The following is a 27,290-nucleotide window of genomic DNA, read 5'->3' as shown; positions in this document are numbered from 1 at the left end:
AATCAAGGAACAAATGCAAAGGAAAAAGAGACGTTAAAGAAACTGACTTTACATTTGGATGTTTTCATGCCAAGATTGTATGCATAGTTTCTCTGGGTACTCCAGTTTCCTCCTGAAAAAGATAACATGACGTTAACTGATGAGATTATTTTGACATAAAGTTATTTAATTGTATTCACACGTGGCTCGTGGGCGATTTACAGTCCGTGGGATGATATGATGCGGCCCTTTATTTGATGCTTAAGGAATATAAATCATAACATCAAATGTGATTTAAATAGTTAAGATAAACAGATTTCTTGGAGTCAAGTAGAAAAGATTCAACTCAACATTAAAAAACAAACTTCAGTTTTTGACCATTAATGAGAAAAGAGAAGACGATGCAAACCCATCATGGACAGGACCTTGTGAATCAATCGTTTTTATTTAAAAAGCAAAACACACACAAATATACAGCTGCTCGACACACGGCAACACACTGAAAGCTCCTGAGATCAAATAAATCACTCGTATTAAATCAAAAAACAAGGACCGACCACCACGATTTTGACAGGAAAAAAATACTTTTCTGACCAGCCACGTCCAAACACTTCTCACAGCCAACAACTAAAAGGACAAACCCGCGGATACAACTGACCTCAGAACAGATCCTACCAAGCGTCGCCAGCATCCAAAATGAATGATAATCTCAAGACCTACTGCAGATTGAAAACAAACATCATACTCAGATTACAAAATCCAAACACTTGTGTGTGTGTGTGTGTGACACCAGTCGGGGGAATTGAACCGACAAACACTGAGAAGCAGCTTTTGAAAGAGTAGATAACAATATTCAGCTATAACGAACATCAACTCTACGTCAAAGACTTGATCACGAATCTGCGGAAACCAGCGAGGAACACGTACTTCCACACAGTCCAGGGGCTCCTCGCCATCGTCGCCCCCTGCTGGAGAGTAGAGGTTTACAGGCATGAAGGCGCTCATCACCAGGCTGCAGGACACTTAAGATGGACTCCACTGTATAGAACACACACATGAGGCGTCGTCATGCAAGACACAGATTCAAGTTCTAAGCAACAGTCGGGACTGTTGGCTCCAGGTAGATTAATGGCACAGTGTCAGTGATTCGTCTTGTTTTTGCTACCGATTTTAACGCGTGTCCCACATCTACACTCGTGTGTGTGTTTTCATGGCGAAGGCGATGGCGGTGGAAGATTTCCAGGGGGGGTTGGGAGGCGGGGGGTTCATGTCCGTCGAGGTTCCAGCCTGTAGGAGAGCTGAGTCAGCGCCCTCTGGTTGTCGACCACACAGAGCTTCCTGACGTAGCCGCGCACCTCCGCCTGGTTCTTGTTGGGCTGGCAAATGTCAGGGTCTGGAACACACACACACACACACACACAGATAACTCAGTGGGAGGGCGGAGGCGGGTGGTGAGGGTCATCGTGCAGGGACTCACTGAAAGGTTGACTTCTGCAGTGTCGCACTTGTCGAATTGTGTTTGCGATGATGCGCTGAGGAAGTCAAATATAAACAAAATATTAAAATAAAATAAAAAATTGAAAATGATAAACATTTTCACGTTAATGACGATATATTAAAACAAATATTAAGACAATACATGCATTTTACTTTTGAGCAAAATAAAACATGGGGAGCAGAACCGATCTGAACCGCCAGATGGCGCCATTTAATCAGCAGCTTCAGCAACTTTTCCCATGTCAAGGCCCCTCAAACACCTAAGCCTATGGCAGGAGACCCTCTTTGCCTTAACAAGTGCTTCAAAAACACATTAACAAACTTTTAAATTGTATTTTCCAATTTTATGTACTTTTAAATGTTCATTATTTGTTGAGCAAGGGGAAATGTAAAGTGGAGTCCAAACTAATTTCACACTTTAACAAATGTATTTTCAGTACTATGTAAGTAAGTAAGTAAGTCATTTTTATTTGTATAGCACTTTTCCAGACCAGGGTCACAAAGCGCTTAAACAATATTCAATAAAGTATATAATTTAAAGGTCAAGATAACACTGATAAGACAACAGGAGTTCTAGAAAATCATGGAAAATCCTGAACAAATAAAAACTTAATCTTAAGATGTTTCTTGAAGGAGTCAGTAGATCATCAAACACAGAGAGAGATGAAGATCGTTCCAAAGCTTAGGAGCAACAGTCTGGAAGGATTTCTCTCCTCTGGTCCTGAACCGTGTTCAGGAACCATCAGTAGATTCTGATCCACAGACCTCAGAGCCCGAGCTGGGGTGTAAGGCTGGATCAGATCACTGATGTAAGGAGGAGTCTGACCATGAATAGATCTGAAAGTAAGTGTATATATTTCAAATGTATATAATATCACATTTTATTATATTATGGATAATATTCATTTTTGTTGTTCCCTCGATTTTTCTGAGGCTCCCCTAGCGCCCCCTGGTGGCTCACTTTGAAAATAACTGCTCGACGTAATTCTTAGATTACGCATCAACCATAATAAACATTTTTATTGGCATTAATCATTATAAAGTAGTCATTCACTTGTTCAATATTATGACTGTGGTATACAATAGTACGGTAACTAAGAGTTCACGATCAAAAACACCAAAATTACTGATTATTAAATGAAAGAAATGTGTTGCCTAAAATCAAGAATCAACCCTGAAATACATAACTTGACATTCTATAAATTTAAAAGAGGATAAAATATAATAAATATCTCACCATTTTCTCAAAGTTGACCATGTTGTCGACGACCGTTTTGTTTCCCTCGTGTGTAAACGTCATATCTAGGAAGAGAAAAGAACGTTTTTGTTGGAAAATAGTTTTTGAGGTGTGTGTGTGTGTGTGTGTTAGGAAAGCAATACCTTTGAGAAGAAGAGGCATAAAGGGGATGATGGGAGGTTCGAGTTTTGTGACTGTGAGTCTGTACGAGCGATGATTCCTGGACGGATCCTTAAGTAGAACAAGAAAATTGATCATTTAGTTAAACAAAATATATTTAAATCAAGTATTCAAAGCATTTTCTTTAGAGTGAAATTGGAAAAAAGTCAGTTTAAACTAAAATAACTATTGAGTTAGTTGGTTATGATCATTAAAATACATCCTTCAAACTCACCATCATGCTTTCGAACTCGGCGTAAAACTTCTTGAATTTGGTGGGAAGTTTCTACGAGTAAAACAGATGTTTTGTTTGTCATTATCATGATAAAGATTAGTTTATTTTCAAACTTTGTATCACCTCCCAAGTCTGGCTCAGTCTGCTGACGGCAGGGTTGCTCATCCCCATGATGATGGCGAAGAAGGAATTCAAGTTCCTGAACTCTCGGCAGCTGAAGGAAGACGAATGAGAATCAATACAGAATATTTCTGATCCTCTCGTCGGCGTCGCTCACTGTGCTGCGATCTTGATGAACTTCTTGAGCAGCTGCACCCTCTTGCTGAGCTGCGAGCACAGACACACCTCCGTCACCACCCACAGCTGCACCTGGTTGAACCTCCGCAGGAACAGGTCCAGGTTGGCCGTGGTTTTCCTGAAGTTCTGTCGACCGAACGTGTGGAAGAGAAGCTCGTCCTGGTCAAGACAGACACAGCAGGAGTACAGATGTCAATTACTTATTAACTTTTTTTCTTAAAAAATACATTTTCTCATAGACATCACCAGATGACTATTTAACGTTCTAACTTTTCAGGTTTTTATTTTTAAAAATTAAATAAAACATGAATATTAAAACCATTAAGCAACTAGTAAAATGATACAAGTTTTATCTTGATCTTTAAAGTATATACTTTATTGAATATTGTTTTGATTGTTTAAGCGCTTTGTGACCCTGGTTTGGAAAAGCACTATATAAATACAAATTACTTACTTACAAATAATAAAATAAAATACCAAACTACTAACAAACCGCACAATAAACTACTATTATAGAAATAATAAACATCAATTGTATATGTTGATAAAACTATAAACGTATAAGCTGCTTCCCCACCGTTCTTGCTCGTTTGTTCAGAGATTCTTGACGCTACCGCCACCTGCTGTCCTACTAAGGTAATTGCATCAACGATAGCTATTTAATCAAATATTCTGCGTTTTGTTTTGAATTTTTTAGGTTTTACTCTTACTCTACTCACATCGAATATATACTTGATGAATGGTTTTAATGACAATAATTGTGTGTGTCAAAGTACTACAACATTAGCATTTAATCAATTTTTCCAGTGTTTAATTTTGTAAGTAAGTAAGTAATTTTTATTTATATAGCGCTTTTCCAGATCAGGGTCACAAAGGGCTTAAACAATCGAAACAATATTCAATAAAGTATATACTTTAAAGGTCAAGATAAAACTGAGAACTTTTCTTTTATCTCTATAATGGACACATAAAAACTTTAAAGAAAAATCTGAAAGCAACATTTAAGCTTCAGTGCAAAAGGAAACTTCTGTCCGCCATGGTTTTTGGTGAATATTTCCAGCTGTTAATCAAATAAAATTGAGGAAAACATGTTATTGCGGTAGATTGTCACCTGGTGCACACAGCTGAAAAGCTCCCAGTCAAACATGGTCATTTGATAAGCGAGATCTTTGGAGCTCATCAGCTCGAAGGTGGACATGGAGCCTGCAGACGGTCCCTCCTGGTCAGGAAGAGGAGCCTAAAAACACACAATGAACACAATCTTTTTTTTTTTCAGTAAATGCACCATGAGAAGTGATGAGTGTTGGAGGCGAGGACGCTCACCAGGCTGCTGAGCTGCTCGCGAGGACTCACGAACAGACGTCCGTTGATGCCCACGGTCGAGAACACTGACACGTCGTTGAGCTTCTGGATTTGTTTGTCTGAAAACAAACAAGTTCAGTCGAAATCCACCATTTCGACTCGGAACACGTGGATCTACCTGCAGCCGAGCTCAGGTGAACCAGCAGCAGCTCCTCGGTGGATCCCAGTTTGTCGGCCACGGCGCTGATCACTTCGCGCCCCGTCGCCGCCACGGCCACACGGATGGTCGTGTACGTGTGGTCGCCGCAGTACACCTTGAGCAGGACTGTGAAGAGTAGATGTGACAGGTGCGAACCCCACAAAAATATATATTTGTTTTAATCCAATGCTGTGTCTCAAATCGCATACTAGCGTACTCAAAGTTAGTATTTTTAGTGCGTAAGTGCGCCTTAATTCTTGGTATGCGAAATTTAGTGCGCCATGCACACTGAAGTGTCGTACTAAAACACCCACAAAACTGAGTACGGTTCGATGGACACTAACCACCCTAAACGGCCGCCATCTTAGTGACGTTTTAAACGGAAGTTACGTCATACATATATGCATATATATGCATATACTTACAGGTGTATTTTCCGCAGCAGTAGGAGGATGACATGTCTTCGGTGCTGATACCAGCTTAAATATCTCGCAAATATTTCGATTCTCATAATTTTTCTTTTATTTCTTTTTCCAAACTTGCAAAACGTGCTGCCAGCAGGTGTCGATAGCGTTCCTACAGCTGGTTGCAACCATCGTTAAATAGTAGTAGAAGAAGAAGCTGTCGCGTCACTTCCTGTTAGTGCGTAGCTGCAGTGTTTGATTTGAGACATACCATCTGTGGAGAATTTGCGTACTAGTTAGTATGCACACTATCCCGATGCATACTAACTTCTAGTATACTAAGAGAAGTATGCGATTTGAGACACAGCACAAACACACAAGTTCCACTTACTGTCATCTTGATTCCGAATCGGTTGTTTCTTTTGCAATCTCTCCTCGCCATTGCTGAACTGCCGAATCAGCGTTTTCTGCTAAAGTCACATGACATTCAACACGAGTGGAGACCCTCATACTTACACCCACATACAGAAACATACCTTTTTGGAAGACTTGACCTCCTCCGAACTGTGAAAAAAAGACTCATTTTAAACACAACACTTTTTTTTCAAAGTTAAATGTGAACTCACTGTAGCTTCACCACTTTCTCGAGGTCAGGGACCAAGTCCTTCAGGGCCCGGAGCACCCTCGAGTCATTCGACACGCTGCCGTACAACTCCTGCAGACACACGGAGCAGATGTTTGTCTGGAATCTCACGGTGGATTTAAAGCCTCACCTCGAGAAAAGTAATGGCCGCGGGGTCTTCCTGGAGGAGGTAAGTGTGTGTGTTGGCCCAGCGCAGCGCCAGGATCAGCGCTCGCCTCTTACTGTTGAGAGCGTACTCCAGCCTCTCCTGCTCAGAGCCCGGCGGCGAGGAAGTGTGGTAAGTGCAGAGGTGGTTAAAGATTTTTTTTTTTAATAGAAAGGACCACTTTTTGTAGCGGCACATTCTTGACCTACTTACTTTATGTTCACTAGACCAGCACTTGAAACTCTTTTACTACCACAGCTATACAGTATATACATGATAAATGATCATTAGCAGTTATTCATCACTTGTTTTGACTGTGTAATAAAAGCGTAACTTTAAAAAAAAATGTTTTAATCATGTATAAGAAGATCAGGTTCCTAAAACTAATCTTTAAATTATTTTAACAATAACAAAAAATCAATCCTGGTGTAAAATTTAAACTTTATATATTATTGCTTTAATCATGTATTTGATCAAGAATCCTTTTTAGAATAAAAATGACTTAAAGATGCTCCAATTAAAATTTTCAACACAACTCAGCCTTTATCATCTCACTCCCTCTCAGTGAACTCATTCTGAACCAACTCAATTTGTTTGACACAGACGAATCTCCACACATATCTCTGTTCACATTAGATGGAATCTTTATATATTGCAAACCTGTAATTTGACATAAAGGTTTAACTTATAAAGTAGAGCAGTGGTACCAAAACCCTGGTTAAGGTACCGTTACCGGCCCATGATGAATTGGTTATCGGGCCCCACAGTGAGAAGAAAACAATTGATATAACTTTAGGTTCTCTTCGTAATGACTACCTGTGAAGTAACATTAGCCAGTGACCCGTGACACGCCAAGACACTAACTCAGAATGACCAATAAACTAGTAAAAATGTTAAATATTTATTTCATCTCAAGGTCAGTTTGTGAATAAAATGTTATTGTCAAACGCTGGTGAAGGATATTGTGCCATGAGCAGAGAGCACAGTTGGCTGTTGGGCATGAAGACACAGTGCATGAGCACGAAATCATCCACGGCAGGATCTGACGAAGGAAAACAAGTTTAAAATCACAACATTTTATCATCAAGTTTTAACCATGAACTAGTTTCTCTGAGGGACTGACCTGGTTCGCTGTGATGAATGTCCATCCTCATGGTTTCTAAGAAGTGCTCCAGTATCTTCTCTGGTGTTCCCGATATCACAGTGTACCTGGGAAAGAAATATTCCAGGGTTGTCTCAAAATTAAAATTACAGTTTATAATTGAACTAAGAAACTTACTTGATGCTTCCCAAACTGGAGGCTCGAGGACTTTTCTCCAACACCAGCACAGCCTGTTCGTGTTCTTTTAGACGGACTGTGTTCGCTTCGACGTCCTGAAATGAAGGACAGAAGAAAATCTCAGATTCATATCTTGGTTCTAAAATTAAAAAAAGAACCCTTGCGTTATCTTAGGGACAAGGTGACCCGAGAGATGGAAAACAAATGTGTTTGTGGTATCTTCTCTGTTGCTTCTACAGCTGAACACAGCTGAACACAGCTGAACACTGCACTGTTGTCACTTTAAATCCATCTCATGTACAGTTCCCCTCCCTTTCTTATATTATTATTATTATTATTTTTTATTTTTTATTTTTATTATTTTATCTTGACTTTTTGACTATGTATATATATTTTTTTTTTTTTTTGTTACGCCGATATTTGTGGAGGGACGGCAAAGAAAGAATTTCATTGCATAGGGAAACGTGTTTCTCGATGTATATGACAATAAACACTTTGAATCTTTGAATCTTGAATCTTCTGAGTCAAAATGAACGACCTTCACCACTGCATCTTATGAGAAGTGTAGAAGTCTGGTGTTTTTTTTCAATCTTAATAATCAGTTATGATGTAATATGATTGTGGGTGACAGAAAAAAAAGTTATTATTATACATATTTATCTAAAGACAAACAATTATAAAAATGGCAAAATATAGGATTTTTTGTTACCGTTTTGTTATTGTGAAAACATATACAATTTAAAGTAAAAAAAACAACTTTATTATTCAATAAAAAATCCTTTTCTTGTTTTTTTTGTTTTTTTTTACAATTTATTAAGAGTTAAATAACATATTTTCTAGTGAACAGTAAATAACGTGTGGAGAAAAACAGATGTACATCAAGGAAGTAATTAAAATAAACAATAATGGACCACATGAGAAACCTTGATAGTTTTAGACTGATCTCTGCAGGTGGCATTAAAAGGCAACTTTACTTGGGTCTGTACTAAGTGGTCATAATGTTTTGGTTGTTTTTGTCCTACCCTGAGTATCCTGTTGAAGTCCTCCTTGTCCACGCGAAGGAAGTGACAGTTGTCTTCTCTCAGGACGATGGAGGCGGCGCGAGGCGAGTCCGTCACCAAGGCCAGTTTCCCAAAGTCGTCGCCCTCGTGCAGCGTACAGACCACTCCCTGAAACAAGTGTACGAGAAGAACATCAGTCAAACTATCACTTAAGAACATGTAGTAAAACACACCTTTCCATAGATGACCACGTTGACGGAACCTTTCTGGATGATGTACCAGGACGTTCCTTCCTCTCCCTGGTTGAACACTGGAGATAGAAACGCCACAAATCGAGTTTTGAATTAAGATGAGAAGCTGAGAATTAAAAAAGAAGCTGAGAATTAAAAGTGTGGACTTACACACTGTTCCTGCTTTCGCGTGAGACTCGAAGATCACAACACTCGCCAGTTCTCTTTTGACCTTCACAGGGGAGGAAGTGAAGGTGATGATCATTATTATTGAGACAGAAAATTTGTCAATAAATCATTCTATTTTTTAATAATATTAACAATTAGCTGAATTTAGAGGAGAGTTTGATTTAATAATAAGAGATATTTGAAAAGACATGGATAGAAACTGCTCTAACTGAGATTCCCTTTCCAACCAGTGGGTGGCGCTCTTGACTCACAGTGTGCGATAGGTGAGCTAAGGCCTTGATGTGAAGCAACTCGTCGTAGATGATCTCCAGGTCATCCCCCGTCCTCTGGCCGGGTCTGAGGACGGAAAAACACAAAGGCGAGGATTACGATGTTTTTTTCTTTAGCAGCTCAGGGTCAAAGTTCACCCACGATTTCCTGAGGATCATGCGCAGGAGGGCGTCGGGCCCGATCTGAGCGAGGAAGAGGATGGTCTCGGGAAGCTCTTCCTCGCTCTCCCGCTTCTCCTCCTCGCTGGGCAGCGGCGTGTCCTCCTCCTCGTCGTCGAGGAAACGGTAGAACAGATATTTGTCCTGGAAACCCAACTCCTGGTCGACTGTGTGAGGAGGTCAAGATGGAGGATAGTGATTGACAAGCACAACTATGTGTGGATTTCATTAGAAAAAAAAACAACATTACTGGATAAATATAACGAGCATCATCGTTTTTCTTACATCCTTTCCCACCTCATCTTTCTTTCATTTGAAGTGTGGCAGATGGATTTAAACTGTGTCTTTGATTTGCAAAAGAGGTCACATTACACACTAGGACTGTCATGAGGGTCTGTCGAACTGATTATGTAAAGAAGAAGCTCATGTTTCCAATGAAAGAGGAATGAAAAATAGAGTTTAAAATATTCATATGTGTGTGGAAAAAAAAGATCAAAATGAAATATAGTTATTTAAAATGAGTTTTGATACGTCTAAGTTAATTTTAAAATGAAAGAAATACAGTTAAAACATGAAGCTACACTTCACTTCACACTGGTGAGGGTCCTACAATAAATAAACCAACCATCAAGATTAGAAGATGATGTAAAAAGACGGTTGGATGTTGTTTTTTTCTGCAAATCTTTGAAAGAACATGAGGCGACTACGTCAAGATGAACAGTATTGAGGCAATTTTGGTGATTTCGAAGACATTCTTTGAGTGACATGTGGAGTTGTAGGTACCGTGGTTGAGCCCGCCCTCCTCCAGCAGCGCCTGCCACATCCCGACAGCATGAGAGCGAGTGAGAACACAAGCGCTCTGCAGCACCAGCCAGTCCACCAGCTCTGTGCCGACGCAGCATTGTCTGCAACACACCATGTTGACGTCAGTGAGTGAGTCATGTGTATACTCATTTATGACAACATTAATGTTAAACTAAACACGTCTTATATTTATAAATCTTAATTTAAATAACCTACACTAACTCAGTTGTGATCGACGTCTGGGCTACTCAACAAATTGGCCTCATTCTTGACATAAGAAGCACTTGCAGTACTTCCTCTGACACAGCAGGGGGCATTAACGAGCATTAACATATCAGCAAGAAGCAGAAGAAAAAGACAGACTTTTTGGCCTTATTATTGTTTTAGAAAAGATTTACAACTGTATCTGTATCATGATCTGCAGACGCCCTACCTAGGTTTACAACTGATAAACTGCATTTGGATCATTTTAATTATGAATAAAAAGGCAGAAATCTCAAAACACAAGGAATATATGTCTGAAACACACATAACTTACACAGTTTGCAGATGTAAATGTATAATTACACTTTTATAAATTGAGTTACACATTTGTGGATCAAGTACATCTATTTTTAAATCCTTTAACGCATTTCTGACCATTTATAAACAATATTAACTCTATACAAGCCGTCTTCTTCTACTGCTTCATGCTGACATGTAGGACACGCTCGTTATTGCCCCCTGCAGTAGAAGAGGATGTACTGCAAGAACACGTTGTGAGATAAATGTGGCCAATAACTTAATAGATTGATTGATTGATTAACACCAACAGCACGATTGGATCTAACAGTAAAAAATAGTAGACACAGCTAACTTTGATATTTAGTACCATGTTTGGAAAAGCAGTGAACTGAATTCTAATAAATAAAGTACATTTATTACACTAATAAACTGACATTTACGTAAAATTGTATTTTTTTTTTTTGTTTAATTCACATTTTTGTTAAATTAAAAACAGATCTGACTGTTAAATAATGATAACAACTTTTTAATAACATATGGATTATCTTAAGAATGATCCGAATATCTAACGCTTTGGCCTTTTTCACTGAGCAGAAAAAGGTGAAGCTGTTATGATATTGACTCCATTGAAAAGAGAGTAAAGATTGTGGTTATAAAAAAGTGACAATAAGAAACTTGCTCGTCATCTTTCTACGATGGTAACTAAACAATATCTGCACTGAAGGCTGCGCTGCTCACAGTTAAGGATCTCACCAACCAAATTAGTTCGCCACGGCCAGCGGAATCCAATTAATCAAAAGGTTAATCCAGTTATCAAGCTTTGTCAACAGCAGTACTAGTCTACTGCGGCCAGAGCTCTTACTCATGGTGCACGTTTAAGTGACCAGTTCATGGAGGCGACGCAGTGTCTTCTTCATGTTTACACGTCATTATTTTGTGTTTCATTAAAGTGTTTTTCCTGCCTGTATGTTTTGAGGTGGTACTTCCTGTCCCGGATCATGTGTGGCGCTCTGGACAAGATGGCATTACGCAGGACTTTCCCAGCTCTCTGTAGTTTCTCTGAAGGTATCTGGAAATAAAAAAAAGATTATTAGTTTATGGGTTTTTCATTTCATGTTAATATTTAAGGTGAGTTTGTCACCAAAGGAAAATATATATATATATATATATATTCTACAATACATAAAGGGGAGGTGACAAAAACTTTACAAAGAAACACAATTTGAAAAAACAAAACATGAATGGTAGCTAAAATACTTTGCAAAAAACACAATTTCAAAAAGTTTTTTTTTTTAATTGCAAAAAGTGGAGGTAACAAAAAAAGGTGCTAAAACAAAGTACAAAAAAGGAAGGAAAAATACTTGACAGTGATACACAATTAAAAAGTACAAAATACAATGATGACAAAATAATTTACAAACACAGATAATTTTTTTAGTAAAAAATAAGAGTAGGCGACCAAAAACTTTACAAGGAACACAGTACAAAATGGGGAGATAAGAAAAAAAAACTTAAGAAAATTAAAAAAAGAAAGTACAAAAAACGGGAGGTGACGAAAAATACTTTGCACTGGCATCACACGTCACCATGCGTGACACCAGCAGCCTCTGATTGAACAGGTCACACCTGCAGTGCTGCAGCGAGGCTCGGTGTATAAAAGCGCCGACACTGATCCTGCTCTGAACAACAAAGCCAAGCTGCTAATTGAGCAGATGTGATCTTCCTGTTACCTGAATGAATGAACCTGCATTAGCATAACTACTGAAGCACGAGTGAGTCATCAGCTGTTTCATGCTCAGAATAAACACAGACGCCACTAAAAATCAATTCAGCTTCACTTGACAAAAGACGCTACGGAGCAAATCCTTGTGGTGTGTGATGTAACTGGCTAGTTTAACACAACACAAACACAAAACATCCTCTTAAGTCATTTAGAAAAACAAACACATGCATCACCAGAACACTGTTAATATACCTTATTGTGCGTTTTGTTGGCAGAGTCCAGATTCAAGTTGTCTTTTTCTGTGAGTCCTAGAAGGACAAAACAAAAATGACTCAAGAACGAACATCAGGAGGCAACAGATTTGATTGAGGAGGAATGTCAACAAGTTTAAGAATATGCCCTTTTTTCATTTATTTACAAAACTAAATACAGGTTTGTCTTAAGAATATCTCCAGAAAATACCTATTTCATTGGACTTTTGAAATACAATAAAAATCCACATCTATTAATCAGCATATATTTCCTCCTTGTCCATTTCCTCCTCATGCATTTCCTCCTCTTCTATAAGTCCTCATGTATTTCCTCCTTTTCCACTTCCCCCTCTTGTATTCCCGCTTTATCCATTCCTTTCTAATGCATTTACTCCTTGTCCATTTTCTCCTAATGCATTTCCTCTTTATGCATATCCTCCTATGCTTTTCCCGCCTCCTCTTATGCTCCTGCTTCATGCACTTCCTCCTCATGCATTTCCTCCTCATGCATTTCCTCCTCATGCATTTCCTCTTTATGCATATCCTCCTATGCTTTTTCCGCCTCCTCTTTTGCTCCTGCTTCATGCAGTTCCTCCTCATACACATCCTACTCATGCTCTTCCTCCTCATCCATTTCCTCCTCATGCATTTCCTCCTCATGCATTTCCTCCTCTTTCGACCCCTCTTCATGCATATACTCTTTATCTGGCATTTACAAATGCATTTCCTCCTCATCCATTTCCTTCTCATGCATTTCCTCTTTATGCATATCCTCCTATGCCTTTCCCGCCTCCTCTTATACTCCTGCTTCATGCACTTCCTCCTCATGCATTTCCTCCTCCTCGTCTAACAGACTTGCTTCTCAATAAAAAAAATCTAAAATGTATTTTAAATGCACACAAACATGAATCATGTCAAGGTTATAACAATAAGACGTAAACACTCACGGTCATTGCTGGATCCGCTCTCCATCGCTCCATAAGGAGGAGCCAAAAGTCCGGCGAGGCTCTGGCGATACTTCTGCAGCCAAACACAGACATGTGTCAGTTGATTCAGAATGAATCTGGACAGTCAGTTATCCAGCTCTCTGGCTCCCGGTGCTACTGTCACACACATGCAACAAATGCCTCCTAAAACAAAGCCTCTTGTGTTACATAATGACAGTTGTTGAGCATGTAAACCATCTTTCTCGTACACACACACACACACTCACATTTGACTCCCGGCTGACGACTTCAATGTCCAACAAGATTCATCTCCAAGTGTTGGCCAACCAACTGTGGCAGATATTCCACAGCAGGAGACACATTGAGCAGAGGACTAGTTATTCAAAGAGACTAGCGACACTTAACCAGCAGACTTGAATCAGGGCCACGACCACACATCCTTCACTGCTTACAGCCATGTATGTTGTATATTATATAACAACACTTGTATGAGCAGATCTAAAGATAGCTTCACTAAATTGTGTCTAGGCTGCTGTAGAGGTCAGCAACATCCGGACTTCAGAAACCATGACCTTTATGCTAGAACAGGGAAGTGTTTCTAGAAGTCACGGGCCAAACAAAATCATTCAGGTTTACCCAACGGGAATCATGGGATTTCAATATACATCTGTGTTTGTATATCTTTACCAAACTAATATCCTTCCTGTTTTATTCTTATTAGTCCGTCATCTCTAGCACTTATCTTATATTAAACAAAGATATCTTTTTTGGTCAAAATGTCAACATGAAGATTATTCTTCGGGGCCATTTAAAAAAAAAACAACAAAGGAAAGATATTTTGGTTGCAAAACTGGACATTTTCTACCACTTCTTTTTTTGTTTGCATATATATATACATACCTTCCTGTTTCCTCTGTCATATATGTTTTAATTGTTGTGCAAGAACCCCATTTTAGTCTTTTCTATTAATTAAAAAAAACAAACATTATTTATACAACTTATATAATATAGGGCTGAACGATTATTGAAAACAATCTAATTGCGATTATTTTCCTAAATATTGCGATTGCAATTAAATATGCAATTATTTTTTCACTAATACAATAAATAATTTACTTGCCAGTAAAATTCAATTCTTTTGAATTTTACTGGCTTTTGATTTAGTTACTTTAATTACAAACATAATATATTCACTGCAAATACTTTAAAAACTTGTGTAAAAACGTCCTTAAAGTGTGACGTAAACATTTGTATTTATTAGTCAATAATAAATCACATAGACTTTCAGTGCAGAGTAAAGAAAAGTGAAAACTTCTGCCTTTTCTTAATGCACATTATTGCAGTTACTCTAGTCACTCTGTCATATTTAAGTACATCTCCTGTCATACACATATATTGTAATTTACACAATTGTGTGATTGTACAAGGTAATAAACTTTGGATTAGCAAACAGGTGTATGACCAACAAGCCAACAGCGCGCATCTCAATCCAAATTTACGAACCGACGTCAGGATGTAAACGTGTTGAAAACACTATAGTCTGGTTCTTTTATCATCATATTACACAAGTTTTTCATGTGTTATAATATCACTCGTGTCGTTTCAAGTTGCGGTCATATGGAGGTTTAAAGAGTTCTTTGAAAAGTGACTATATGCAGCTCGAAAATGAAATTAACATAACATTAAATAAAATATACATTTTTAATATTGCGATTATACCGAAAATGTATTTAATCGCTCTGCCCTAATATCTAGTTTTTTTGTTTTTAATAAGCTCAGTATATTTTTCAGACCCAATACTAAATATGACTTAGTAAGTTTATTTGCTGAATGTAGATAATCCAAAAAAGTAACTTTTTTTTTTAATGAATAAAATATATCAAATATATAACAAAAAACTTTCAAAATAACCATCATTAAAATTTAACTTTTTCCTTTTTCTTTTGATGGACACATCTGCCCAAACCAGAATTAAGGCAAATGTTTTTAAAATGGATGGACAATGTAACAGGTATTTGAAACACAAAGAAATATTTTAAGCAAGTAAAAAATATATCACTTTCAAAGTAGTCATAAAAGAGATTAACACCTTAAGTCTTTTGCAACTCAAGCAAACAATCTTGAAAAACGTGTCTCCAAACAAACGGCAGTAAAAAAAATCAAAGATTAACACAAGAGTGAGACTCACCTGCGACGACACCTAATCTGTTGCAGATCGACGAGAGCAAAAACCCAACGAGCCGTCCACTACAAAACCCTCACGCACATCCTTCCCGCTCACCCATCCTTTCACGATTCCTCTCCTCTTTTCCCTCTCACACACTCGCCTCCCTCTCTTTCTCCTGCAGCCACCGAGCCAGGAGCCGAACGGCTTTGGCTCACAGGTTACCACGGCGACACTTGTCTCTGTTACAACTCCAGGAATAGTCACGAGAGAGGAATGATTAAGGAACGATGTAAAGATGGAGCCAAGTGCGGCCGGAAGTTCAACCTGGCCGGACAGGAGAAAGGAGAGGAAGTCGGTGGAGAAGAAAAAAGCTAAAGTACATAAGGAAATAAAAAGGACTCACTAGAGTAGACGAGTCATTAGCAGCCGAGCGGTCGAGGCAAACAACCGTGGGCACCGCGCTCTGATGCAAAGGCGGTGGAAATAACAAGCCGAAATCTACATTTACATCATGTTTATTCATTCTGTTTTTTTCTCTGGGATTCATGGAGCAGCTTTACCGCTTTCATCCCTTCATCAAACAGACGTTCATCACGGCCTCATTACGAACGCCGCACGCCGATAAATCTTCGCCGCGCACCACGAGCCGAATCAAGATCCTCGGGCTACAGTTTTATGCTTTTTTTGTCTACCGTCCGGAAATAGGACGAGGCAGCGTGAGTGCACTTAGATGACAGAAGAGATACACACAAGTTCTAAGAAGATAACACACACATGAGCTAGTAACCATCTTATCTCGTATCATCACCAACATGATTTTAAAGCCAGGTGTATGTAGTCGTGCTTTCTTCAACACAAACAAACAGAAAAATCTGATCAGAGAACAGCGCTTGCAGCCTCGGGGCGACAATGAACGGAGCCACTGTTGTTCTGGTCCTTCCTCCCGGAGAGGAACTGCATGAATGGAGAGGCCACGGAGAGGTCCAACCTCAACAAGGAGGCCCAGTAACTGCCGGAGCTCAGGAGCCGTTCTTACTCCATCACAGACAGTGAAGCATCTGTGTCTTCACTTCCTGCACGTAATACTACACAATACTTCTGGTACTGGATTATAAATCTATCAACAGACTCAACACATGGAAGGTCCACCGCCTTGGTATTGATGTTTTTCGTTTAATAGATGACGGACCATTGGGGTCATTAGTATTCTTCACTTTCAGTGACTAATGGCGTCAGAAGTGGGATGGCAAAAGGAAGTGTCGACTACGCGTGTTAGAAAATTTGTATATTCTTACGAATTCCAATATATTTTTTACAATACCGTAGATATTCAACAGCATTTACATTTGTTTGCTTTTAAATATCATTTTATATCATAGTTTATTTTTTATCCTTCAATAAAGTGTGTAGAGAGTCAAATAAATATACTGATGTTTGTCTTTTTATTTACAATAAATGCATAAATCACACCGCTTTTGTGTTGCAATCCAACATCCGGCCATTATCTGCTCCACAGCTAAAGGAACAATGAAATCCTGTGACATCAGGGCGATGACTGAGTACGAGAGGATACAGTCGACTCCAGCAGCTTTTAAAAGCAGATGTTTGGACATATTTTAGTTTCAGAACAAATGAAAGCAGTTACGACTAAATTCTGCAACACCAGAGTAAAATATGACAAAATAACATGTTATTGTTGTTTATGCAGTATGAAAATATATCGTATTGTTGCTCTTGTATCGTGATACGCATCATATTGCCAGATTCTTGCCAATACACACCCCTAGTTTCCATAAAGTGAAGGTGCAACTCAAATAAAATTGTTGTAATTCATCATGTCTTTTAACATCATTCATAAAATCTTGTGCGTGCTGTTGTCAATAAAGTTGACTTTATTACAGTCTCCCATATCACATGACCAAACACACACACCTCATTGGTCAACAGCAACTGCGCATTAACTTTATTGGTCAGAAATTAACATGGAGAAGAGAAAATAAACATTTAAACCTTTTTTGATTTTTTAAAACGATTATGATTTGATATATGTGTTAATCATTTACAAGTCTATCGAGGTGGACATCTCTTATAAGACGGCAACTGAATGAATACAAAAATAAAATTTAAAAAAATTGCCTATAACTCCAGTATGTGAAACACAAATGAATAAAAAACTGTAACCAGGGACTTCAACTAACAGAACTGAAACTGGCACTACTTCAACGAAATATGAATTAAAATATTTTGTATTCATCATTATTTTCTCCGTGTTTCTCTACCTTAACCATTTTCTATTTTAAGCTCTCTGTGTGCATCTGCTACTAACAAGCTTCAAATATTGACTAATCTAATTTTTCGTCTGAACAATTTCTCAAGTAAGCTTCAATACAAGGCGGACATTACAGACAGTATGGAGGTATTTGGATGTTTTTAAGTGTATTTTAGGACAAAGAATCGTAAGCCCTGGTGGCGACCGTTAGAGGGACATACATTTCTGTCCAGACTCGCTGTCAAACAACTGACTGAACTATCGCTTTAACATTAATAAGCATTAACTTTCATTTTTAAGTTAACCGTCTTGTTAAACACATGAGATGAATCGTCAGGCCTGAGCTTTCAGGATATCACCTTTAAGGATTGGACTTTCATGTAGAAGATCAAAAATAATGAGGACATGTTGAAGAAATCTTTCACAAAGATTGAATAAATGATTTTAAATCCTGTATTTTAACATGTTTTAAATAAAGTTTTGTTAATCATGTTTTAAATATTATAAAGGAGTTACAGTTGGAACATTTGAAAAGGATACAGCTTGGAAGGATTGCCCTCTTCTGGTCACATATACAACTACAAACCAAATCAGATTCAACCAGTCTCTTATCACGAGATCATTTGAACAAACCACATCTATTTTTCTACATTTCATTGCAGCAGGTGAAGTAAAAAAGAGGTTCAGTGTCGACAAAAGCAAGCCGTGTGCGGAACATAAACTGCGTTTCTGACTCACCTCCCACAGGCTCTTGAACTCCCTCTGTTCGATCCGTAGGAGCTCGCTGGTCTCTCTGCTGACGATGGTGGCGTGACGAGGTGTGTTGTCCAGGATTGACTCCCCGAAAGCGGTCCCGATGCCCAGTGTGCAGATGGTGACCGCATCCTGAACGCCACACACACAGGTCCAGTCAGAACAGCGGCAGACTCAGACCAGAGTTATTTCATGAAAACTGGACGGACAATATATGGAAATGAATGTAAATGAATGCAGTTTAACTGCACGTGAATATCTGCAGGGACTGGATATTAATAGACAGGCTGGATGCTCGCTGGCCTCAAAAACACTGACCAACATCCTGGATGCAGCAGGAAGCACTGGCCTGTAAAAAATGGCATTTTAAAGAAGCAGAAATTAGGCCACTTGTGGCATTTCAGGGCTACACGAATGAAAGGAAATGACAATGAAGTGGGTTTTTTTTATCTCCTTCCACGGCGAACAAATCCTCTTTCAACATTCTGCCATTTCTCCCAGAAGCATGGAAGTCAATTTCCACACTCTCCAAGCAGAGCAGCAGCAGCAGCAGAGACCCAGAGGAGAGTTTTTCAGCCTTCAGCCGCTTAACACTTTTTAATCTTCCGCTCTGACTTTTTATTGCAGTGATACCATTTATTATGCAACATGATAGTGATTTAACCTAATGAACAATCTGTCAATATGAAGTGTACTTTCATTATGGCACTCATTCCATTAATTTAAGCTGATTACACAGTTTATCAAATTAAACACGTCGATAAAAGAATAGATTTGTCGGTTCAGAAAGTGAGACATTCAATTGTGGACAGAAAACTAAAGCAGGAAACTGAAAACAAGGCGATTAAAGTAAACAACAATTTTGCAGCAAACTTCAGATGACTAAAACTAAAACAGAATAATCCAAACCCTTGCCGGAGCCAAGGTCTAATGCAAGCAAAATGTATTGGCTAGTTAATATGGCTGTGTACTGGAAAGAATCTGGCGATACGATACATACGTACGTTTTTTTTGTTTAAAGAAACAACACAATACTATCTTGCTTTAACAGAAAATAAATGAGCAAATACTTTCTTTAATCAAACGTGAAAGTACTTGTAGGAAAGTGCTTCTCAGAATATTAACATATATAACGTGTTGTATTTATATATACTGTATATATATATATATATATATATATATATATTTAACCTTTGAAATGAAAATTATTTTAATTCAAATATATTTGATTCATTTATATACATCTGTTTTTAAATTATTTCATCTGTGATTAACACTTGATAAGACGTGATTTAAAGGTTGGTTAGTAAAGCATTTAACGGTGTAAAGACTAAACTAAACGTGTTAAAATGCATTCGTGTCATCATTGATCGTCCTGAAGTTAGTGAAATTTTAATTTAGCGTAACACTGAATGTTTCTCTCGTCTCTACAGAAGAGCAAAGTTAACTGCTTCGTTTTTGTTTCTTCGATCTGCTTATATTCTTTGTTGTGATACGTCTTAAGATGATTAATAAAATAAAGTTGTTGTTTTTTTAAATATCAATACAGTGCTATTGAATATCTGGAATGCTATATGAATCGTTGTATGAATATTTTCTGACACCCCTAGTAGTTAAGTAGGGACTGTGAAGATGAACTTTAACAACACAATTTTTATAATATAAACTGATTTATTTTCTTTATTTTATTCGTATACATGTTAGCTTAGCCAGGTGATAATAGTGTGACATTCTGTAGATGTCAAATTAAACAGGAAATCTATTTCTAATAGTACAATTACAATGACAGGATACAATTCATTCTTAAAATAAAAAAGTATTTTGTCATTAATGAGGAACATCTTCTAAAGATAAATTTACCTGCTCTTCAAAACAACGTCACAGAAAAAATGCGGAAAAAGGTTAAAAAATATATCTAACATATAATAGAATGACCCACTAATATCTCACCTGATGGTTGGCAGTTTCTGACACCTTCACATCCAGCGAACCAGAGAGAACAGCATACCAGCTCGTGCCTATGTCTCCTTGTCGAAACACTGTTGACAACAATTTTCATCAATACAATTTCTATTTCACTACTATCACTGAGTTTTTTATTTTGAGCGAGAGAGAAAGATGGGGAGCTCATGACAGCTTGATGTGGACAATAAGGAGTAAGAATTATAAATAAAACATTTTTATTTGTATCTAAATATTGTCTTGTCTCTTCAAACTGTCAGTGATTTATTTAATTCCTCATTGCAAATCAAAAAATTGCTATCGTTTGGATTTAGCAGATAAACATTTGGATTAAAATATATTTAAAGATGTTTTTCATGGTTGATTGGCGTGTCACTCTAACCCGATTATCCAGCAGAAAAGCTTATTTTCAGTGCACGTGTGGGTGTGACGGAGACGTACATGTGATTCCTTTATCCAGGCATTCATAGAAGGCACAGGCACAGATCTGCAGCAGAAGTGGAGGTGGGAATCTGTGGAAGGCCTTCACTTCTCTCAGTCTGGTCAGAATGATGTCGACATCTTCTCCTGAACGCTCTGAGGGCCTGAGAAGACAACACAGCTGTGAATAACCAACATGGAATACTTAACCAGAAGTAACATCAGCTTATGAGTCTTTTATTAACTTTAACTTTGTGTTTCATTCATCATTGCCGACTCCTTCACAATGTAGCTTCTTAAATATACCCAACAATTGTCAAACTCCATAAAGCACGTCACCTCCCTGTATGTACGAAGATTAGTTGTGTATACACAACATTTATAGTTAAACTAAAACGGGGAAACAGGTTGAACCGAAGCTGGATAAAGTGTGGCCCCTTGACCGGGTTTATGTGGCCCTCATGAGGCTGAAGATCATGTGGAAACAATCATTTTATTTTACATTCATTTCCACTATTCCTCTAAATATCAAATACAATTTCCAAATAAATAAATAAAGAACAAGATGACACAATCTAAGTCTAAAGATAAAGTACATAGATCAAGGAAAAATAACAAAGATAAAGGATACAAAGACTAACATAGAATAAGAACATCATCATACTTTCGCTTCACTCCTGCCCCCAAACTCAGAATTGTACAATCTAATAGCACGAGGAATGAATGATTCCTTGAGTCTATTAGTGTTGCATCTGGGGAGGAGCATTCGTGCACAGGGATCAATAAAGTTCTACCTAACATAACCATAAAGTTTTAGGTCTTTTGTAATTTTTGTGAATATTTATCACCTCTTTAAGCGAATATAAAAACATACATGGAAAAAAGGAGCTTTTACATCAGATTGTCTTTTAAATAAAGGATATATAAAATACAATACGACAATAATTTTAGTATATTTAGCTTGATTTATATTATTATTATATTATATTGATTTAATACTTTTATTTGGCTATTATTTTATTTGTGTTTGATGGCCCCTGAAAGACACTGTATAAAATGTGGCCCCTCTTGTTTTGAACAGGGGGGGAAAAACTAGTTTATCAAAGGACTTTTTTTTACTCTTTCCAACAAAATCCAGTGAGTCAAAAATATGTATTTGCTCATTTTATTGATCGTCCAGTCGTCGGGTAGTTTTCATTCCAATATTTACTCTTTGTTTTGAGTTTATGTTCATGCGTTTTAATTTCAAATTAAAGTTCAATGAAACATGTTATTTTTGTTAAATGTACTTTAGATATGACAGGGAAATTGGATTGGCATGTTTTAGCTCTTTTAAGTGGATCCACTTTTAAAAAATCAAGCAGTTGAGAAGCTGCTAGAAACGTTAATTATTCCTTTACAATCACTTTTTCTTTGGCGCGTTACTCATTCTTACACCATCACACAGTGAAGTCTTTTCACGACTCCTTTCAATTTGACCTCAATCCAGAAACACTTTCCTGCTCGATGAAAAGTGGAGAAAAAAAGGGTACTTTTAGACTTCTGCCATTACAGAGTCAAAGCGCTAACATGCTCCGATTATTATCGTCATTTTAAAGCACTCAAGCAGCGAACACGTCCTCTCGACACACACACACACACACGCACGCACACACAAACACACACACACACACACAAGTGTGTCCCAGAGCGGACGAGTGTCCACACAAAGAGCTCATCCAAATAAAGATACAGGACCTAAAGGGCAGTGGAGCACATCACGTCTTCCAGTCAAACATCTGCTGTGAGCTCAGAGCATGCATCAGACATCTATTCTCCCCCCATCTCTCTCTCTCTCTTTATCTGTGACTCATCCTTCCTTCTTCTACCTACTGGGCGCCCGTTAGCCTACGGTGCAGCATCCGAGCATCACAAACCGGCACAGGCCGGCTCGATCGCTCGGACAGGTGTGATCACATGACGTGTGATGAGGACGGACAAGCGAGGTCGACAAAGATCACCACCGGAGTTTATCTTTCGCTGAAAATCTTCACCCGTTACTTTCTCTCTCGGCGTCTTGCATCACCCTCGCCTCGTCCTTGTCCATTTAATATGACCCGAGAGCACTTCACCTTCCCTCGCCCTCCCCTTTCACTTCTCATCTTCCTGCTCGCTGACTTCGACCCCCGTGACCCTTTGTGAGGATAAACATCTCAGTTTTCAACCACAAATGAGGCTCTTTCTCTCCCTTCCTTCCCTTCTTTCCGCCTCCTGGTCTGACCGACAGCCTTATCACAGCAAACACGTATGATTTCAGTAGACTTGTGTTTCATGAGGCGCTTTTGTTGCTGTTAAATTGACTTCCAAAAATTCACGTTTAATTTGACGCAAAGTTCAGATGTGACGGTAACAATTGCAGACTTCTAAAAATCATATTTGATGTATTTTAGATACAGAATAATAACGTGTGTATTTCCTTATAGGACATGAATCTCATAGTTACCTGAATGTAACTCCAGTTCTATGAGTATGTAAGTAAGTATTGTTTTGATTGTTTAAGCGCTTTGTGACCCTGGTCTGGAAAAGCGCTATACAAATAAAAATTACTTACTGCAAGCCCTTTAACAACATATATAATTGAACATTAAAGGCCATCTCTGTGTGATTTTAGATTGTGTTTATATCACCCCCTGGTGCCTGAACAGTGTAGGTGCTGTTTTCAGTCTCATTTTAATCATTGCAAATTTTCTCTGTGTATATTAAATCTTACTGGTTTCTCAGTACTTTAGTCAAATCCACACTGACGGGTCTCCCGGACAATGTTGTGAAGAGCAAAAGGGGAAACTAATATGAAAATATAACACTCCTGATTCACTCACATGTTTCAAATGTTAAGTCTCTTATCATGATTATGTTTTTAAATGTGTTACTTTATAAAGTTCTCCCCCATCCATTATGACGTAATAATGGGCTTCACTCCTCCTCCAGCCAGCTGTAATCACTCCTGCTTTGTTTATACAACGAGTCCCATGGAGGTGGAGACTTCCAGGGATTGATGACACACGGTGACAAACATTAATGCTTGACCAATCAAAGCAGAGTGGGCGTGGTTATGGTAAACATAGTTCAATTTCCAAAAAAACAAGGGTTTTTTAAGTGGGCGGAGCTTAATCACATTTACTAAAGTAAATATTTCAATGAAAATAGAGTTTTGTACAAACAGACACATACAGATGAGTACAATAGAGTCCAACATCTATTTAAGACACACTTAAATCAACACATAAATTGCTCTTTAAATCATGGCTAAAATGTTCTACTACACAAGTCAGGTCTGTTCAAAATTAAACAACAAATTAAGTATTTTTGTCTGTGTACATTCTAATTCTCTACATTAATACATTTTTGTGACACAATAATCCATAAAATACACAAATAATAGATTTGATAGTAGATAATAGATTAAGTAATCATGGCTGGAAAGTTCTACTACACAAGTCAGGTCTGTTCAAAATTAAACCAATTACAGATAATAAGTTTGCACATTCTAATTCTTACTTGCCATGCTCTCTAAATTACTAAATTTTTGGGATGGAATAATCCATAAAATACACAAATAATAGATTGCCGCAGCCTCATATGCTTTTTAAAAACACCTTAAACAAACGAAAATGTATGAATAATTTAACATTTCTTGAAACCTAAACATGTTGCTACAGGAGAATAAATCACTAAAGTAAATATATCAATGAACGGCCTCTATTTAAAGAGAACGACTGTTAAGAATCACATGTCGTCAGTAGATCAATGACATTAACTTATCAGTCCGGTCTTATCAGCCTCGTTCACGCAGCACATATCTGTAGACAGAAGTACATCGATGCGTCTCCGTCTCCTGCACCGTCGGCCTCCATCACTTGTTAGTGTCAACAGGAGCATTTGCAGAGAAGGCTATTGATTCAATAAGAGGTTCATAACCGAGCAGGGATGAGCGAAGCACTTCCTGTGCTCAGGAAACTTAAAGCCCACAAACCTTAAACACACAAAAGTGTTCATGTTCTGGCAGCAACACCAAAATAAGTGATACGGAAAAGTTTGTATGACAAACAATACGCTCAAATGGTATTAAAAATTAGCTTTTTTTTTTTAATAGTATTAATTTAAAATACCATTTATTTAACTTTAACTAATACAAATGACTTTGGACAAAACATGCAAATATGATACATTTAAAAAACCTTTATTTTAAAATAGTTTTATTTGAACAAATTGGATTTAATTTACTTTAAGGAAGAGCAAACTTTACCCAGGTCTTCTCTGGAGTGAGCTTCAGCGCTTTCTTTTTCTCTTCTACCAGGTTATACTAGTGAGATTTGGAACTCTACTGCCACCTGATGTCCCTCCCAGCCAATTACTACTCCGTTTCAAATGCTTAAAAAGGGTTATATTATTATAGATAAAATACATTTAAGACAATAGTATTAGGATTTGAAAAATCACAATATTGGTTTAACTAGGGAGTTTGAAAATATACAAGAAAAATTATACGTTAAAAAAATATATATAAATGTAATATATAGAAGACTTAGTATATTCATTAAAAAACTACATTAAAAAAATGGATTTTTCTTACCAATTGATCTTTAAATTATTCAATGCGTTACTAAAACTCAATTTTTTTTGCATGCATGAGGAATCATCCCTTGTGTTATCTTTGGGTCAAGGTGACCCGGGGGTCCCCAAAAAATGTGTTTGACCCAGAGGTAGCACAAGAGTTCAAGCAAAACCCAACCTACTGACCTATATAACGCCATACAGTTGCGTTTGCATCAGTCGATTCTTGTCCTAAGGTGTCGAGACGATATATATATGAACTGCCGTCGCTCACGACAACATGAGTCATTATGGTGTGTGTGCACACATGTGTGTGTGTGTGCACACATGTGTGTGTTAAACCTCTGAGGGCTGTTTTTTTAGTGTGAAGAGTATCACCTTCAGGAATTAGCTGCCCTTTTGTTTTAGTCTAATAAGCAACATGAGGTATTAAGTGTTGCAGAATAAAAGGGTTTTTTTCTTCTAAATACCAGATAAACCTTAAAGTAGATGAAGATTTGGTGTAATCCTGCACATGTGTACTCGCTGTTTCATTCCTACTGATGATACAAAAATGAATTCAGATGCTGCTGATGAAATTCCAGTTGTGTTGAGGTTCATTCCACGCACGCCAGGATTCAGGTGTATCTGATGCAGTGCAGAGATTGATCCTCGAAGCCACCAACGCCTTTTTTTTTTCATCTTTTTTTTTTTTTTTTTTGCACGCACACATGCACACGACCGTGAACGCATCTCTCATCACCAGATGTGGATTCAACACAAACACCAGTGATGCTTCGAAGCGAGGCTTGGAAACAACACACACACAAAAAAAACGCACAGTCACACACACACACACACACACACACACATCACTCGAGTATGAAAGAAGAAACATGTGCAGCTCGCACCTCTTGTCCAGGCAGCAGATCCACTCGCTGGACGGCGACAGATGCGGGCTCGTCTGCGCCGCGACCATGATCTCCTGGAGTCGTGCGGCCGGTGTGTGCTCCAGGATCCCGGGGATCGGTGGGCGTTCATAGACGAGAGCTGCCGACCCCTCCCCTCGCAACCCAGCCGCCGCACGCACTCACGCACACGTGCACGCGCTGACGGATGCTGCTGCTGCCACCGCGACACGCACGAGACTGACGCGCGTCACCATCGACGAGGGCAACTGAAGGGCTGCACGCGTTTATACTGCAGCACCTGAGGGAGTAAATAAGATATGGTGCTGGTCTAGACGAGTGTTTTTTTAATCATTTATTCAACAGATATTAATCGACTAAAATCAATTATGTATCCAAGTTGTATTTGCTTAAAGTTGAAAGTTTTATCTGCACCAACACTTGCATTAATAACTAAATTGTTCAATTGGAAGGTATTTTATTTTGAAAATAAAAACACAGGATTTACTCCTAACCCTTGTGTTGTGTTATGTTAGCACGTGACTCTTGAATAGTACAACTGAGTAGAACACAAAAATGTCTAGAAAGAAAATGTATATTTAAGAGTCCCTTTTCTGTATAAATAATGCTAAAAGATAAACGAACACATTGAAAGAAAGTCTCTAAAAGATAGGAGACCAACATGTACAGAACACCATCATCAGCATACAATCGAATACACGTAGATGCAAAAAACACAAATTGTTGTAACCAGAGCTTGTGCTATTTATCGTGAGGCTATTTATG

General features: G+C 38.1%; 1 protein-coding gene across 2 annotated transcripts; it reads right to left on the bottom strand.

Annotated features, from left to right (window-relative positions):
- Positions 1 to 450: 450 nt before the first annotated feature.
- Positions 451 to 26,621, bottom strand: LOC148063602 (rap guanine nucleotide exchange factor 4-like). 2 transcript variants are annotated; one of them, XM_087811501.1, is made up of 30 exons: positions 26,508 to 26,621; positions 21,046 to 21,188; positions 20,593 to 20,681; positions 18,628 to 18,774; positions 13,454 to 13,526; positions 12,508 to 12,563; positions 11,495 to 11,601; positions 10,008 to 10,129; positions 9,208 to 9,391; positions 9,048 to 9,132; positions 8,779 to 8,839; positions 8,611 to 8,687; positions 8,399 to 8,545; positions 7,377 to 7,471; positions 7,221 to 7,306; positions 7,061 to 7,139; positions 6,083 to 6,233; positions 5,936 to 6,024; positions 5,846 to 5,873; positions 5,701 to 5,779; positions 4,885 to 5,031; positions 4,728 to 4,825; positions 4,516 to 4,641; positions 3,385 to 3,563; positions 3,231 to 3,321; positions 3,108 to 3,158; positions 2,857 to 2,944; positions 2,714 to 2,778; positions 1,457 to 1,511; positions 451 to 1,372 (listed from the first exon to the last, which is right to left on the bottom strand). In XM_087811501.1, the coding sequence occupies exons 1-30, from the start codon at positions 26,573 to 26,575 to the stop codon at positions 1,245 to 1,247; spliced, it is 2,994 nt and encodes a 997-aa protein (XP_087667627.1). In that variant the 5' UTR covers positions 26,576 to 26,621; the 3' UTR covers positions 451 to 1,244. The 2 variants fall into 2 exon arrangements, with proteins under 2 accessions (XP_087667627.1, XP_087667628.1); XM_087811502.1 differs by having other exon boundaries at positions 452 to 1,372; positions 5,701 to 5,776.
- Positions 26,622 to 27,290: the final 669 nt, after the last annotated feature.

The sequence above is a fragment of the Callionymus lyra genome, chromosome 16 (assembly GCF_982586985.1).
Source record: "Callionymus lyra chromosome 16, fCalLyr1.hap1.1, whole genome shotgun sequence".
Lineage (NCBI taxonomy): Eukaryota > Metazoa > Chordata > Actinopteri > Syngnathiformes > Callionymidae > Callionymus > Callionymus lyra.
This window is presented reverse-complemented; position numbering and strand designations above follow the sequence as displayed.